At 40.3% G+C, this 16,536-nt stretch overlaps 2 protein-coding genes across 3 annotated transcripts; one reads left to right on the forward strand and one right to left on the reverse strand.

The window, feature by feature from the left end:
* The first annotated feature begins 259 nt into the window (after positions 1-259).
* Positions 260-7,236, forward strand: bcas2 (BCAS2 pre-mRNA processing factor). Its single transcript, XM_040013882.1, has 7 exons — positions 260-475; positions 3,446-3,538; positions 3,633-3,703; positions 6,033-6,194; positions 6,288-6,338; positions 6,430-6,510; positions 6,598-7,236. Exons 1-7 carry the CDS (start codon positions 383-385, stop codon positions 6,722-6,724), a joined length of 678 nt encoding a protein of 225 aa, XP_039869816.1. The 5' UTR covers positions 260-382; the 3' UTR covers positions 6,725-7,236.
* A 1,223-nt stretch (positions 7,237-8,459) lies between these two features.
* On the reverse strand, positions 8,460-14,058 carry otud3 (OTU deubiquitinase 3). Of its 2 annotated transcripts, none has more exons than XM_040013881.1 (8): positions 13,952-14,058; positions 12,633-12,886; positions 11,914-12,062; positions 10,272-10,384; positions 10,037-10,159; positions 9,764-9,896; positions 9,362-9,549; positions 8,460-9,147 (listed from the first exon to the last, which is right to left on the reverse strand). In XM_040013881.1, the coding sequence occupies exons 2-8, from the start codon at positions 12,836-12,838 to the stop codon at positions 8,983-8,985; spliced, it is 1,077 nt and encodes a 358-aa protein (XP_039869815.1). In that variant the 5' UTR covers positions 12,839-12,886; positions 13,952-14,058; the 3' UTR covers positions 8,460-8,982. The 2 variants fall into 2 exon arrangements, with proteins under 2 accessions (XP_039869815.1, XP_039869814.1); XM_040013880.1 differs by having other exon boundaries at positions 8,462-9,147; positions 12,633-12,938; positions 13,952-14,055.
* Between the last annotated feature and the right edge of the window lie 2,478 nt (positions 14,059-16,536).

Consider the following 16,536-nt stretch of genomic DNA (forward strand, 5'->3'; position numbering starts at 1 on the left):
ACAAGCATTTCATATATTTTTCTTTAAACCCCTTTTCAGGTTGAGATATTTCATAATGGATTAATAGTTTGTAGAAATATGTATTTTTAATCCCTATTGATTGATCAAATAATGAATTACTTTGTTAATGACAAAATAAAAAGAGGACATTGAAAACGTGATTTACTAATTAATGTTTTATTGCACATTTAACTATGAATTCATGGCACGCTTCAAAAAAGAAACATCAAGATAAACACTCCATACCATGCGGTGGCGCTAAAGTACCAATTCGAAGAAGACGCGAAATTAAAGAAGAAGGAAGGGGACACTTGGATTTTGAGTTTATTTAGCAGAAAGCGAGACAGTTCAACAAAGTGAACGATATATAGACTGATTAAAAATGGCCGGGACGGCTTCAGTAGCTGGAGAAGTGTTTGTAGATGCTCTGCCGTATTTCGACCAAGGTTACGATGCGGCAGGTGTGAGAGAAGCGGTGAGTAAGCGAGCAGTTCGAACACAGCGTGTTAGCTAACCATGCTACATGGCACACTGCAATGTTTCAGCGGACACTGTAAGTTTGATATCTGAAGCTGGTTAATTTGCTCTGTTAACCAGACTCATGTCAGGACAGTGTCTTTATTATATAGATTAAATGAAGTCTTGAAAAACCCATTTTTAATATATTTTATTTAAAAAAAAAAAGCGAAATAGATGTGTCGATTAATTGAATAATTTTTCCCTTTTCCCATTTTTAAGAATCGGTTCTTGACAGCCACCCTTCGACTGAGATAATTTCTCATGAAGTGAACAGTAGATTGGTCAAGTGATGGCCCAGATGTATCTCTCAGGTCCGGTGTCAGGTCTTTGCTATATTTTTCTAATTTCTTAAAGACATGACTTTCAGACTCACTAGATAGTTCTTAGGTCTGCCACTTCTTGTTTTGTTCAATTTCTTCAAATTTCATAACAGGCAGAGAAATACCAAATTTCCATTTAACAGCTCTTTGGCAATCAACTTGTTGACCCAAAACAATATTTTATGAATTCTTTCGGGGTTTTTCTTTTAATTTCTTTTTATTTTGTAGATTTAACAAAAGAAATGTATGGGCTCAAAATGCGGTCATAAATATTTTGTACTTGTAACTCAGTTTTGTACTTGTAAATCAGGATTTGTATGTGTAAAAAGAATTTGTGTGTGTGTAAAAAAAGATTTGTGTGTGGACTTAGCCAAAAAAAACCCCTGCAAGTTACAAGTACGAATTTTGACCCTATTTTTCTTCCTTTAATCTGATTGGTGAATGTCATGTCAATCACAAATGTAACAATCCAATCAGAGAACAGATGGGTTTGGCTGTCGGAGGGGCGCTTTTTTTTTTGAACTGCAGGTCTTTGAAGGGAATAAATGCCCTTTTACATGCCAACCCAACGTTTTCCTTCATCACCACGAAGGAAAACAGTCTGTGGTCGTCAGAGTTTGGTGATTTTTGTGTCACAGGACTACGTGTTTAATACAGGGACTTCCACAGCCTTTTCAACAGTGCTGCGGACGCAGGGGGGGGCAGTGTTTTGGAAATGACAGTCTTCATTACAAAGCTTTCTTCGTTATGAATTAGCATACATGTTTTTATTGAACATTTGAAGAACTAGCAAAAAAACCCAACGAACTCTTGTAGTTCACATAAAGTCAGAGATAAAAACGACAAGGAGCAGGTGCATCTAGTACAGGTAGAACTGCTGCAAAAACCCACAGAGCCCAGCAGCCAGCAACAAATTCTGGATCCTTTGCTTTTAATTAGCAATTAGCATTAGCAGCACATCCTGCGTCCGATGTGAAAGGACTTTTATGCTGCGCACTGTGACTCACAGCAATGGTCCCGGGTCAGCCCTGACGTTGTGTTAAACTAATCCTAAAGTAATAATGGTATTTCTAACCACTGACATACCACAACTTTATCCTTTCAACAGCTGCTGAAAGTAAGGGGACCTAACTGCTATCGGATATTTATATAGAGATTCAAGGACCTGCGGTTCAAGGACCTGCAGTTCAAAAAAGTGCCCCTCCGACAGCCAAACCCATCTGTTCTCTGATTGGATTGTTTAATTTGTGATTGACATGACATTGACCAATCAGCTGAAAGGAAGAAAAATAGGGTCAAAATTCGTACTCGTAACTTGCAGGGGTTTTTTTGGGCTAAGTCCACACACAAATCTTTTTTACACACACAAATCTTTTTTACACACACAAATCTTTTTTACACACACAAATCTTTTTTACGCACACACAAATCTTTTTTACGCACACACAAATCTTTTTTACGCACACACAAATCTTTTTTTACACATACGAATCTTTTTTACAAGTACAAAACCGATTTACAAGTACAAAATATTTATGACCACATTTTGAGCCCCTAGGAAATGGGGGGGAGAATTAGATGTTATTGTAAGAGGCTGCTGGTGACAAAGTATTTAAACATACAATTTAAGTTGGGTTTTCTCACTGAAAACAAGTGAGAAAGCAGCCCGTGTCCAAAGAAAACTTTTGAAGGATCTTCACAAAGCCTAATATATATTGGTGTCAGTGTTTTCAATAATTTCTTCGTGGTCACTACTAAACACTTCCCTGATCAAGACATTTTCCCTGGATCCTCCATTGGCTCTTATCACATCTAAGGTACACAGATTACTGCTGTTTGTGTCATGCAGCTCTACAGTCTGTAGTAAGAGCAGTGGCATAACAGGAGAGCTGACAACAGAAAAGCACTCTGACACTCCCACGGCATTGTGTGCAACACCATTTGGCAATAAACAGTTACTCATTCAGCACTTAAAGATTTTTCTTAAATCTTACAAAAATATGAAGGTATCTATTGCATATGTTTGGATTTTATTCTCTTAGTATGTGAGCAGTATTTAATGTTTTCTTGATTTGCTGTAAGTCGGAGTCCATTAGACTAGTACAGTTTTACAGCAACATTTATCTTTCTTCTCATATTTTTCTCAACTTGCAGCTCAATGACTGTACTTGTCCAGTCATTGATCTCCTTCATGCTCAAGAATAAGATTGCATCTGTCTTTAGATCAACAAGACAAACATTTGGATAAAACACTCAAAAGGGACATCAAATCCTGTACATATTGTTGCAGTAGAATATTTGAATATGGCAGCAATGGGAATGTTTGATTTTCCACTAGTCTGTTATCAGAAGTTATGTTCTCTAAGGGTCTGATTCATTTTTCCATGTGTATGAAAAAAAGAGAAGTGTACCTTTTAACCAATAAGTATTACCCCACAGTTTCAAAACTGATGAATTCCTAATTAAAAGGCTACACCTCAAAGAGTTTCAGTTGTCGAATAACAAGAAGTGAATTGTGCAACTCTAATGCAATTCATTTCAAGTGAATTTCCCAGTGGCTGCAAAATATTCCCCGTGCCAAACACGAATCGTGTTTCTTCCTTCAGGCAGCAGCGTTGGTCGAAGAAGAGACCAGAAGATACCGACCTACAAAAAACTACCTGAGTTACCTGCCTACTCCTGATTTCTCTGCTTTTGAGGTGATGAACTCATCAGAAGTTTAAAACCTTCTTAGTGGTTTCAGCTGCTGACAAGGAAATAATGGTGCTTCTTCTTTGTTCTCACCCCCTTCAGACAGAAATAATGAGGAATGAATTTGAGCGGTTGGCAGCTCGGCAGCCGATGGAACTCCTGAGTATGAAGAGGTAAATCCTGCCAGCTGTAAGAGCCTGATGGTAGCTTAGCTGCAAGTTGAGCTTTTTGCTTATTTGCCACAGAGGAAGAGAGATGCATTCATATAGTCAACCTACTACACTGCTTCTAAGTTCTTTCTAGGCTGTTCACCCATTCACTGATTTACACTGTAAAGTTGTGTTTTTAATGCAGTGTAGTCTCGGGGCCCAAAGATCACAACCATTCATTTAAAGTTTGTCAAGGATGATGCAAAATATGGTCCTTAAATTGTTGATCTGCTGTTGTGCAGTCCTGTGAGTTTTTGTCCAAAGCTTCAGCTGTTGGTCACATTTGACTTAAGAATATTTTCGTATACAGAGGGTTCATGGTCAACTCAGTGACTGCAAGCTGCCCAGGCCCTGTGGCTGCAAAACAAGCACAAATCCACCGTGCTTGATAGTTGATGTGAGGCGCTTGTGCTGATGTGCTGTGTTTGGTTTTTCCTTTGTTACAGAAGTGTTTTGGTTTGTTCAAATGCAACTTTTTCTAATTTTACTGTCATAAACGTTAACATTTAACATGCTAATCTAGGATTGTAGCATCGTTTTAACAAACGGTCAAAACTTCAGCTCTTATAGAGGTGCTCACAGGCGCTGATGATTAGTTACTAAATTACATTTGAGTAGCATGATACAGTCATAATTCATATGCAAGCATGATGGATGTACTTAGTTTTTCACAGGATTTCATAGATTCTTGTGAAAAAACTGTTTTTATACAACTTGACTTGCTTTTCCAGTAGTAGCTGTATCCCTCCCCTTCTTTAATTACACAACTGTTCAAGTCACATGCCATATCATACATGATTCTGGCACCACATTAAAAAAAGAAAAAAAAATAGAAATTCAACATTTTATGTAGCACTTAAATGATTTCCACATTTTCAGACAGGTCGGTTAACTCAGCTTTTGTTGTTGTTGTTTTTTTAAATGTACGTTGTTGATAGTATTCCAAAATCTTTGGAAAATGGGGTAGTAACTGAGATGTGAGTGAAGTTGGCCCCCCACCTTCTTCAAATCCAGCAAAAGTGGTGTCACATGTTTGTGCTGGTTTGTGCTGCAAAAATGTTTGTTTGTGCCACTATCATTTCAAAGATATTAATAAAAGTTTCTAGAGGTCATCTAAGGTCACTAGGTAGATGACTTCTTCGGTACAGTAATGATGGTGGAGGCTTCAATGCAAGAGGGAACGACAGCCTGACCCTAATGATGTGTTCAAGATGTCTGTGAAGACCTTTGTGACTTCCATAGCATAGTCCGTCAGTGCTCGTCCAAGGATGTTATCAGGACCTGGAGCTTTGCTTGTATTGATTTTGGCAAGGGATCTCCACACACTGTCTGGGGATTGTGTCACCACGGTCTGCAGAGTGGGCTTGTAGTCTGTGATGGTTTGTATTCCTTGTCACTGCCTCTGAGTATCTCTGCTATCGCTGAAGCTTTGCAAAATCCTCCTGGATTACTGCCTTATCATCTCTGATGCCAAGTGACAGGTTTGCCCTTGCTGTTCTTAGGCTCACCTAATCCTCGGCTCTGAAGGCTGCATTTCTCAACCTTAGGAGCCTTGGACCTCACCTGTGAGCCATGGTTTCTGATTGGCCTGGACAGTGATAGCCCTGGTCTCTGTGACATCATCGATGCATTTTGGGATGTAGGCAATGACAGTTTCAGTATATTCCTGAAAGTCTGTGGTGTTGTCGTGTGGCAGCCTTTTTAAAGATCTCCCAGTCTCTGGTGGAAAAGCAGTCTTGCAGTGCCATCAATTTTGTCTGATTTGGGTAATGTGGGGGGGCTGGTTGACCTTTTGACCTTTAAATTTTCTTTAATATCTTTAAAATGACACAAACAAAAGTTTTAGCAGCACAAACGTTTGATACCACTTTTGTTGGTTTTGAAGAAGGTGGGGGGGCAACTTCACTCACATGTAACTTAGTATTTTTCTGCTTTTTTTTTTTTTTTTTTTTTTTTTGCCTTCATTTCTGTTTATTGTTTCACATGTTAAAGTTTAACCCTCTGCTGTAAAAGGCTGTTGGGGTATTATCATCACTAAGTTTGTTAATGCAATAACTAAAGAAAGAAAGCAACATAGCAGCTACAGATGCTATCATAAGTGCATCTACTAAAAATCTCAGATGAGTTCTCGGTGACCGCAACCTCAAGTTCAGAGGTCAAGTTTTCTGAAAACCTTGTGAGAGCGATAATTGAAGAACCCAGCAATGTAGGATTTTCAAGTTGATACCATCTACTAGGCAGAGGGGTAGCACTGGTGATCACCAGTATTTTAATAAATGTTTTCCTCATTGAGGTATGAGTTGCCGGCGCCCTCATCAGGACAGAAGAATGACATTACAGCGTGGCAGGAGTGCGTGAACAACTCGATGGCCCAGCTGGAGCACCAGGCGGTCCGTATCGAGAACCTGGAGCTCATGTCGCATTATGGAACCAACGCATGGAAGGCCTACAACGAGTGCGTACAGTCTCCAGATCCAGTCTGCACAGTGTTGATGTCTGTGGGGAAATACTGCTAACACGTGTCGTGTTTGATTTTTTTTTTCTTCAGCAACTTGGCCTTCATGATCGAGATGGCACAAAAGGAACTTCACAAATTCAGGTTAGTTCATTGCCTCAAACTTTTTGCTCCAAAACACGGTGTTTACTGTGTTTTAATATTTACCTGTTGGTGTGTTTGTTCTGCCACACAGGAAGCAAATTCAGGATTTGAACTGGCAGCGTAAGAATGATCAGTTGGCAGCAGGAGCCAAACTCAGAGAGCTGGAGTCTAAGTATGTTGTTGGAAGAGTTTACATTTGTATCATTGACGCACAGAAGTTTTCCGTCTGTTTTAACATCTGTATTTGTGCCCTCAACAGCTGGGTGTCACTCGTCAGTAAGAACTATGAGATCGAGCGGGCAATCGTTCAGCTGGAAAACGAAGTCACTCAACTCCGGCAACAGCAGGGAGACGAAAACAAGGAGAATATCCGACAGGACTTTTAGGAGCTACTGATCCCGCGGTCGGATTCCATCTTGGCTTGTGAGGCTAACAGGACTAAGAAGCAACCTTAGGACTGAAGTTTTTTTGCCGCGTTCCAAATGCGCCCATGAATCTCAATTTGCAGCACACAGTTTACCACTGTACACCTTATTCCAGTGTAAAAACACGACACAATACATCATCTTTTCACAAACAGAAAGTTGAACACAAAACTTTTGTTGCCTCACGTGGTTTGGTAGGACAGGCAGATGAAATATCACATGTGACATTATTTAGTCTGTTGGCTGTAAGTGCTAATGATATTATAGCATTAGCGTTTAGTATTTTGTCACATGAGCTCATTTCGGAAGTTTACATCGACCTGATTCTTCAAGCTCTCTTCCAGCTCAACAGTGTGTTTGGAAAAATGTACATAGTTTGTTGTTTGAAGCCAGACTCATCTTTATGAGCTCCAGCATGACTTCAATTAATGTAATTTTTTAAAGCGGTTTTAATAAATTGAACTTTTCTTATATTGTAGTGTGAATTTGATTGAACTCTTAATATTTCCCTTTCTTTTTTTTAAACTTGGTCTGATATCCATTATATTTTATTCTAATTTAAAATCATAAAACACACCAGTTTCTTCTTTCCTGTGAGGCACAGCAGCCTTGGTTAGCTATATCCTCCTACAAGGGGGCCTTGGTGTGCTCTTTTACACAATACTCTTACAGTTCAGTCTTTCAGTTCATGTACTGTTCAGCTGAAGCTAGTAGCTTTAGCACTTCTCCTGTTAAACCAGCTTCCATCTGATTGGCTGCTGCTCACAAACAGAAGAACATCAGGTGAGTTGAGCCGTCTGCCTCAGATGACAATTTTAAGGGGATCTCCACTCACCAATATCACACAGGTAATAGAAAAAAGCTGAAACAGAAACAAACGCAGTCTAAATCTGACCTTTAGGCTCTCAGGGAATACTTGAGTTCATGACAGGAAGTAATTTAATAGCTTCCCTTTTTAAACATTCAGTGTACACAAGGTTGAAGGAATATTAAACATAATGAGATTAGGCTAGTTAGTATCCATAATAACATATCAACACATGCATGTCCCTGTATACTAGACTTGTTTATTGGCAGCAGCTTTACTGAGTGCAAGATCATTTATTACACCTAAGTGCACAACTATCCGGTGACAGATTGTTGTTGGCTAACTAAATTACAGAACTATGCACAAATTAGTGGGATCCTTGACAGTGACACGAGGTAGGAAAATGTCAAGAAACCAAATTAAATACAGGATTTCTGCATTTGCTTTATAATATCGAGAAGCTTCTGTAAAGGCTTCACAGTGTAGTGGTTTACACATTTTGTTAAGAAGCAAACAATCTTCAGTATGCTTCCTGGAGGAGAGACAAATGTTGAGGTATCCTTGTAACTACGCTTGTAGTAAAAAGCTCAGAGTAGAAAGGTGATGTATAAGTGTCAGCACATTTTCTACCCGCTGTGGTGAATAAGGGAGCAGCTGTCAGCATCCTTCCTTTGTGTCTGTTAAAATGATGTAATCATTTCTCTTAATGCCATATTAATTTAAAAAAACAAACAAAAAAAAGACAAATTCAATACTACCTTTAAACACATTACTTAATGAAAATGTCAGGAACTTACTTTGACTCATAAACCTTTAATTTAAACAGCTCGTCACCCTGGATAGTACATAGCGTACTACTGGGTTCACACAGGAATAAAAAAAGGTAAATCTGATTTATTATTATTTATTGCCACGTTCCTCACACACACACTGTGTATAACAATCCTTTCGTCTGCCCCACCCCCCCCAATACTGAATTTATTCTTCGATCACAGACAGAACGAACATCAGAATAAATTCAAGTCTGTGGCAAATCAAAAAGCCTGGCTGTGCAAGATTGTCTGTAGTCATGAAAAGCCCGATGTCCAGCATAGAAAGGAGCTAGATAACGTAGTGCTTAAACCACATATGAGCAGCTTCTACATACACCAACACCTGGAATGGATGGAACTAAAGAAAAATCCCAACAGAAATACTGATACTCATGCGCTTTCGCTTGTCTCTTACAACATTCGCCCATCTCTCACACACACACCAGTTTGCAGGCACCGTTAAACTCTTTGCAAAGATGCTAGAGGGTTCTCCTTAGGAAAAGTTATCCAATGTGACTGAAATTTTGACTATGTGCAAAACTTTGTGGACAGCCACCGGTAGCAAGAGTAGCAGAAGGTATTTTTGGCCATGCTCCAGTCTATATGCTGAGAGTGTTCAGAGCTGGTACTAAAGTAACAGCGTCTGGCAGGTTTTGGTTCTGGTCCTGGCTTCCTTTACTCTGGAGGAACTTCTGTCGATGCCGCTCCTCCTGACGCTTCTTTTTCTCGAGCCGCTGCTGCTCTTTCCTCTGCTTGTTGGAGACCTAGGGGTGAGCGAAAAAAAAGAAAAAGTCAGTTATCCTCATTGAGTAAAGTTTAAAACTGCTAAAGCATGACCAATGCTGCAAAAAGATATTTCACAAGTTAGGAACACCAATGTGAATCAATTTCATGTATAATGTGAAGTATAAAATATTGATTTAGCTAGACAGGCTCCTTTATAATGTAAATAATTAGCAGGAAATTTGTGTCCACAACCTTGGATTTTTGAACGTTGCTGCCCTCTGCTGTCTGGATGGGATCACTGCAGTGAGCGGCTGCAGCTCTGCAGGCTGAACAGGATCCAGAGGCACACTGGCCCTGGCAGGACTGGCCCACCGCAGAGCCAACAAGCCACTCGGCGTTGATTGTCGCTGCACTCAGTTGGAGTAAGTTTTCCTCATCACCTGAGGCAAAAAAGATATAAACATGCAAATACAATCAGATCTGTTTCTGTTAGTGTCATACTAAGAGTCTTAGTTCAATGCTGGGATGTTTATGTGATCAACACAACTAGCTGTGAAAAAAATCCAAAGCACTCATGATTCTGACGATTATGTTGCTTCCCCTCACAGAAGTCTACTTGTTCCAACAGCTAATAATTTAAATGTAACTTCTAACCCTGGATCCCTCGATTCTTGATGGAGCTCAGGATCACGTTGTCCTCCTCTGACGCTGAAGGAGAAGACTTTTTGTGCCTGTCTCTCTGACCGTCCCCAAACTCACGCTGCTGTCCATGTGAATTCTGCATATTCTGGGAACAACAATGATAAGAAAAACATCAGAAAAAAATCTAGTAGAAGACGGCTCATTGGGTGCAGTGTTGACATATAAAGACGCATGCTAGATGAGAGCTAACTGTTCTTTAAGTACTGGTCTGGTAGGACACCACACCTCTATGCGGAGCTGAGCAGGACTCTCAGAGTTGTCTCCTATCCGTCTCACGCTGTCATAATGGTCTCCATAGCGGTAGGCAATGTGCAGCTCTCGGCACACCTGCTTCTCTGAACCGTTGATCTGCAACAAAAACACAACATATAAACAGCGTGGTGTGCCACAAAGACATCATATAACAAATTATATTAGCGCACAAGATCAGGAGACATAATTTGAAAGTGTCTGCTCCTACCTCCCACAGTGGAGTGTTGAGCTGATGGATAACCACTTTCACCTGTTGACTGCGAGCAAACGCCACAATGGCATCGTTGCCAGCAAAAGTACCAGGCTGAGAAAGATTGGCCACTGCAAGGAAAAGAAGCACAGAGTTGTTACTGTCACAACTGCTCTCTTGAACTTTCAACACATGACTCTTAAAGTCTGTCTGTTAAAATGACTAAAGCTGTCCTATTGTATATATTACTATTTCCACATTTTTACACTAAAAAAAAGTAAACTAAGAGATCGTATATTTATTTTGTGACACCCCGTCCCTCCCACAGGCCACTTACATACATCTGTCACTCAGAAGCAATAACCACCAGAGGTCACTGCAAAGTTTCTGGTCAAAACTGCATCCCACTGAACTCAGCTGTCTGTCTGTGCAACTATATTGCCAAAAATATTCCTTCACCTACTGAAATCATGGAATTCAGTTGTTTCAATCACTTCCATGGCCACAGGGTATAATATTCAAGCATGAAGACATGCAGACTGCTTTTACAAAGATTTGTGAAAGAATGGGTTGCTCTCAGGTACTCAGTAAGTTTCAGTGTGGTACCGTGATAGGACCTGTGTAACAAGTCCAATCGTGAAATTTCCTCGCTACTAAATATTCCACAGTCGGTAGATGCTGAGGTGCATAGTGCACAGAGGTTGCCAATTTCCTGCAGAGTCAAGCACTACAGACCTCCAAACTTCATGTGGCCTTCAGATTAGCTCAAGAACCATGTGTAGAGCGCTTCATGGAATGGGCCTTCATGGCAGAGCAGCAGGATTCAAGCACAATACACAGTGTTGGATTAAGTGGTGTAAATTGAGCCATCACTGGACTGTGAAGCATTGGAAACAGTTCTCTGGAGTGACGAATCACACTTCTCCATCTGGAAATTTGGTGGATGAGTCTGGGTTTGGCAGTTACCATCAGAATGGTATTTGTCTGACTGCATTATGACAAGTGTAAAGTTTGTTGGAGGGGGGGGTTATGGTGTGGAGTTGTTTTTCAGAAGTTGGGCTTGGCTCTTTACTTACAGTGAAGGGAACTCTTAATGATTCAGCATACCAAGATATTTTGGACAAACGTTGTGGGAACAATTTGGGGATGTTCCATCATGACTATATAACAATGCATAAAGCAAAGTGCACACAGACGTGGACCTTGCCATGTGTTTGCTTTCTTCCAAGTTTCTCTTCCAAGTTTGGGTTGAAAGAACTTGACTCGCCTGTACAGAGTCCTGATCTCAACTCAACAGAAAACCTCTGGGATGAATTAGAGTGGAGACTGTGAGCCAGGCCTTCTCGTCCAACATCAGTGTCTGACCTGACAAATGTACTTCTGGAAGAATGGTCAAAAACTGCCGTAAACACTTCTAAACTCTTCCCAGAAGAGTTGAAGCTGTTACAGCTGTAAAGGATGTGCCGACACCATTTTAAACACTATGGATTAAGAGTGGGATGTCAGTCAAGTTTGTATAGGTGTGAAGGCAAATACTTTTGGCAATATAGCGTAGGTACCGTTATAGATTGTGGATTGCAAGTTAGAGTAAGTCTAGCTAATCACATTGTTTTCTTGGCATATGTAGCCAATGTTACCCGCTTGCTTGTTTTTTTCTTACAGTGCTGTGCAAAGGGAACGTCATCCTCAACAAAGGGCTCAAAGTCTTGTCGATGGGATGTCATATAATCAACAGTTTCCTGGCGAAGACGCAGGTGGCCCCGGGAGTGACCCTCTAACTGGTCGCCTAGAGCTCTGAACAGACAATTCCTAAAGAACAAAAGGAAATGACAAATGACTGCCTGTGGTTGAAGGGTTTAATATACAATCTTTACCAAAATGAAGTTAAAAGTTGTTCGAATTTTTAAATCAAAGAGAGCTGCTCAGCCTTATTTTTTTCCAAGCATTTTTGAGCCCTCATAACTGATTACCGGTATGTAAAGGATAAAGACAGGGCATTTTTAGAACAGATTAAATACATTTAAGCTCTTTTAAAAACTGCATCCAAAAAATTAAAAACAAATCCAGGTGCTCCAATCTAAAGCCAGAACTGTTTTTCAAGATATCACCATATGGGATGTGGTGGGCCAAGTTATAGGATATGAACAATCTCCTATTTACCTACATTGTGATACTAAGCCTCATTAACTAGACACGATTCCCTCTGAGTCAAAACTATTTTTAATACAGCAATAAGCTAATGCAACCTACAGACTCAACACTGGTGTTCACATGTTCACATAATAAGTTCACATAATATTATGATCACTTTGAAATAAATGAGAAATCAGTTTAAGCAGGACCACACAGAGAGAGCAGGTCTGATATTCTGGCTCTTACCCATCTCCAGGGACTTCTCTCAGCTTGAGCCCCAGTGCTTGCAGCTGATTGGAGAAACTGACAAACTCTGCACCTTCATCGCCATCCTGAGGGCGGTTCTTGCGGTCTTTTGCGATGGCCCGGCGCACTGCCCTTTCATCCCTCTTGCGCTCCAATTCACTCTTTTTATTGCTCCGCAAAGATTTGTGCGTCTGTTTCCTCGACATGTTGACTGCACTCGTGTCTGCAGGCCTACAACACCACAGTGCGTCTCCCTGTGGCAGTGAGCAGGCGCTTCATGAAAGACTACCACACGTCTGTAACTTTCTTTTTTTAATGACAGAGAAATAGTAGATTTTTTAAATATTTCAACCAGACGGCATATTAGATCATTCTATATATATATATATATATATATATATATATATATATATAGTTTCTTGAAGGACATTCAAAGCTCTTCTTTGGCGTTTGTGATCCCACACTGCTTCAATAATGTTCAGGTCTGGGCTCTGGGGAGGCCAGTCCATGACTAATAGTGTTCCCCTATGTGTTTTTCTATTGACGTATGCTTTTACAGTGCGGCAATATGTTTGGGACCAAAATCTATCGGTTCTGTTATGTGACTGACAAACTTTCAAACAGTCTGACTGTATGAAAGCAAAATAGAAAGCAATGAGGGGTGGCTCAAGACATTTTCACAGTAGTGTACCTTTACTTCAAAAAAGCAGCATAAACTTTTTTTTCTTCATTTCTTTAATATATATATATATAAATCTGTCAGTATTATCTCAGATAATTTATGACGTTTTGTGACTTTAATTCTGCCAAATAATATTTTGTTTTTTCTTGAAAATTAACAATTTCAATTTCGAAACTTTCTGGATTTTTCTTTGAAGGATATCCCCTAACCCGGCTTTGTATTTTTTTTAATTTTATGTAATTGTTTATTTTTCTTGGCCTGTAAACATAAGCCGTGATACACTTTAGACAAAACGTACCACGTTTTAGATATAAACGTCCAATAGTTTTTTTTTTTACTTCCTTTGTTTGTACTGAAGCTAAATCATTTTACTTTGCTTTCTTAAATGTAGCCAATTAGTCAGCAGTATGGAAGCTAACTAATAAACACTTAGAAACTTAAGTGGGTACGGAGTTACTCGCTATCTACTTAGCTCAAACGAAGCGTTTTCGGCGACAGCTTAGCTGTTAGCTAGCATTAGCGGCTAGGTGCAGAGTACTCAACAGCTGGAGAGATTACATAACAAATCATCTCTTGTCTTTATCGCTACATCATGACACACCGAGTAACTTAACATAGTTGACGTGCTGACACTTACCTTTAAAAAACTCTGATTGACGAGATAACCAGTTTTTGTTTTTATTATGTTCTAGCTTAGAAAAGGAAAGTTGTGATTGTCCGTTTTTGTTTACAACTGAGGTTCCGCGTACGTATATCCGTGTACGTCAAAACGTACGGAAGGAGAAATGGGCCAAACCGTAAATGCGATTAAAAAGGCTTGCAGTAGCAGCAAATTTGCTTCATTTAAACAAAGTAAACAAACAACGATGGAAAAAAATAGCAAGACTCCAGTATCTATCTCTCTTTCTTTCTATCTATCTCGTGGTCTTTAAATTCACCACCTTCCGCCTTCTTAACGTCTTCTAAGGCTACTCACAACCTACTCATTTTAATGACTCCATGCAGTTGATGAATATAAGGCGGAGGAGTGGGCTGAAAAGTAATAAACAGGATGTTTGCAACGTTAAGAAAAACAACATCAACAAAAACAGACACAGATAAAGAAAATAGCCTCGAGAGATAAAACTGCATAAAACTTTTTTTATTTCCAAAAAACGAGACAAGAAAAAACATAAAGGAGCCATACGTCTGCTGTGATATGTGGCTCTGTATGTGTGGGGGTTATCATGGGTAAGTGCTGGCATTGTGTGAACAGATGTAATGGCCTACAGGCTATCCGCGTGCTTGTACGTGTGCAGCAATCAGCGCCCGTTACCTGATCGAGTGAAACATAGGAGCCGTCAGCCACGTTTGACTCAAAGGACAACAACTCTGTACTGTATGTGCACGAGCAGTTTGTGTGTGTGTGTGTGTGTGTGTGTGTGTGTGTGTGTGTGTGTGTGTGTGTGTGTGTGTGTGTGTGTGTGTGTGTCAGCAAGGCACATCGTGTTTTATGATAAGAGTTTCTATTTTTGAGTTGATATCAGAACATCATGTGAAAGAAAGGCCATTTTCAGCTGACTTCACAATTTTACATTTATGACTAAGATAAGATAAGATAAGATAATCTTTATTAATTTGTTGGGTTAAGGCTGCCGACCTTTGCCAGCGCCATCTTACCCTTCGACCATACATACATTACAACATCACATGGGGAAGTCAGGTCAGAGAGGTATAACAATGGAAAATGCACAACATGAGGAAAGACGACGAGAAAAAATAACTCCCCCCAGACTGAGCTCCAACAGGGAGATCAGTTTGAGAACAGAAAGAAAAACACCTCAGCACATAGGACATGAATCAGCATATCTCACAACATAGAAGGAAGGCATAAGCTTCGAAGGCGTTTGGAGGGGGTGGGGGGTGAGTGTAGGTCTGTGTCAGTGTACATGCGTATGTGTGCGTGTGTGTGTTCCGTGTTCAACCGAGAGAAAGTGTCCCTTCACCCAGTTAAGCAAAAGTCAACAGTCTTCGGTCGACGTGGGTGGCCTTGAATGAGGAGGGAGAGAGTCACAACACAGTCTTGTTATCTAAGGGAGAATTTGTTATTCCCGTCAGCTTTTGCCTTGAGCATCCAGCTGGTGCCAGGGGTCCGCATGAGATGAAGATGGTAGCTGTTTTGGATAGTGCGAACAAACTGAATCCAATTTTACAGTTGGTCTAATGTCCATCACTGGTCACCAGGTCTCTCAGTTCCCGTTCTTCTTCTTCAAGATCTTATCCATATAGCAGAGCCATGAGCTTCTCCAAGATCTTGTCCATATTGCGTTCAAAAACACAGTCTGAGTACTCACAGCCCTGCTCATCATCTATCATGTCGGCCAGACTTGTGGGATTTTGAACAGCTGTAGCCGCTTCTTGTTCTTCGATAAGCCAGGTCCGAGCCAGCTCCAACCAGCCAGAACTCTGTTATCGTGGTTCCAAATTGGTAGATGTCATTCAATCTCCATCATCGAGAGTGTTGCCAGACACACGACGCAACCGAAAATCGAGTATCCAGCAGCAAACGTCTCCGCAGGACAATCAGGCTCTCCCAAGCCTAGGAGTTGTCGGTTTCGTTAAGGGACCAGTTGATCAAATCCACAATTCTTCTTTAGGTTTTTAGAGAACAAGTCTGGGAGACTCTCTTAGGGTTAGAGAATAAGCAAGACTATACAAAAGACATGAGAAGCCAAGCAGGAAAGATAAGGGAGAGGGAGAAGGAGAAAGTGTGACCGCCTCCGCCAGGAGCCAAGAGAAGAAGTCTATGGTCTTCTTTTAGAGAGCATACCATCTCTGTCAGCTTCACTGCCTTGCTCAAAGGCTTTTTTGACATGACATAAGGTTGTTTGTATAGATAACATCTGCAAACCATGGCTATGACCCACAAGCCACCACTTCTTCTTCTTTGTAGTTTGTTGAATCTAAACTTGATCACCACAGCATCCACTGCTACAAAGAGCGAGCTTTATTATATTATCATTATAGTTGTGTCCTTTTATTTTAATCCAGTTGAAGGTTGATTTACTTGTCTGACAATGGATGGGATGGCCACTTAAATATTTTTCAGTTTTAGTAAATTTGCATTCAGCTTCATGTTTGCAGCTGCACTCATAATCATGACCATTCAGGCTTCAAGTCCTTTTTTTTTTTTTTAAACAGTTAAATGTTTACATTACCCCCATTCTACCCCCTGTAGATTTT

The sequence above is a fragment of the Simochromis diagramma genome, unplaced genomic scaffold (assembly GCF_900408965.1).
Source record: "Simochromis diagramma unplaced genomic scaffold, fSimDia1.1 OVJJ01000705.1, whole genome shotgun sequence".
NCBI lineage: Eukaryota > Metazoa > Chordata > Actinopteri > Cichliformes > Cichlidae > Simochromis > Simochromis diagramma.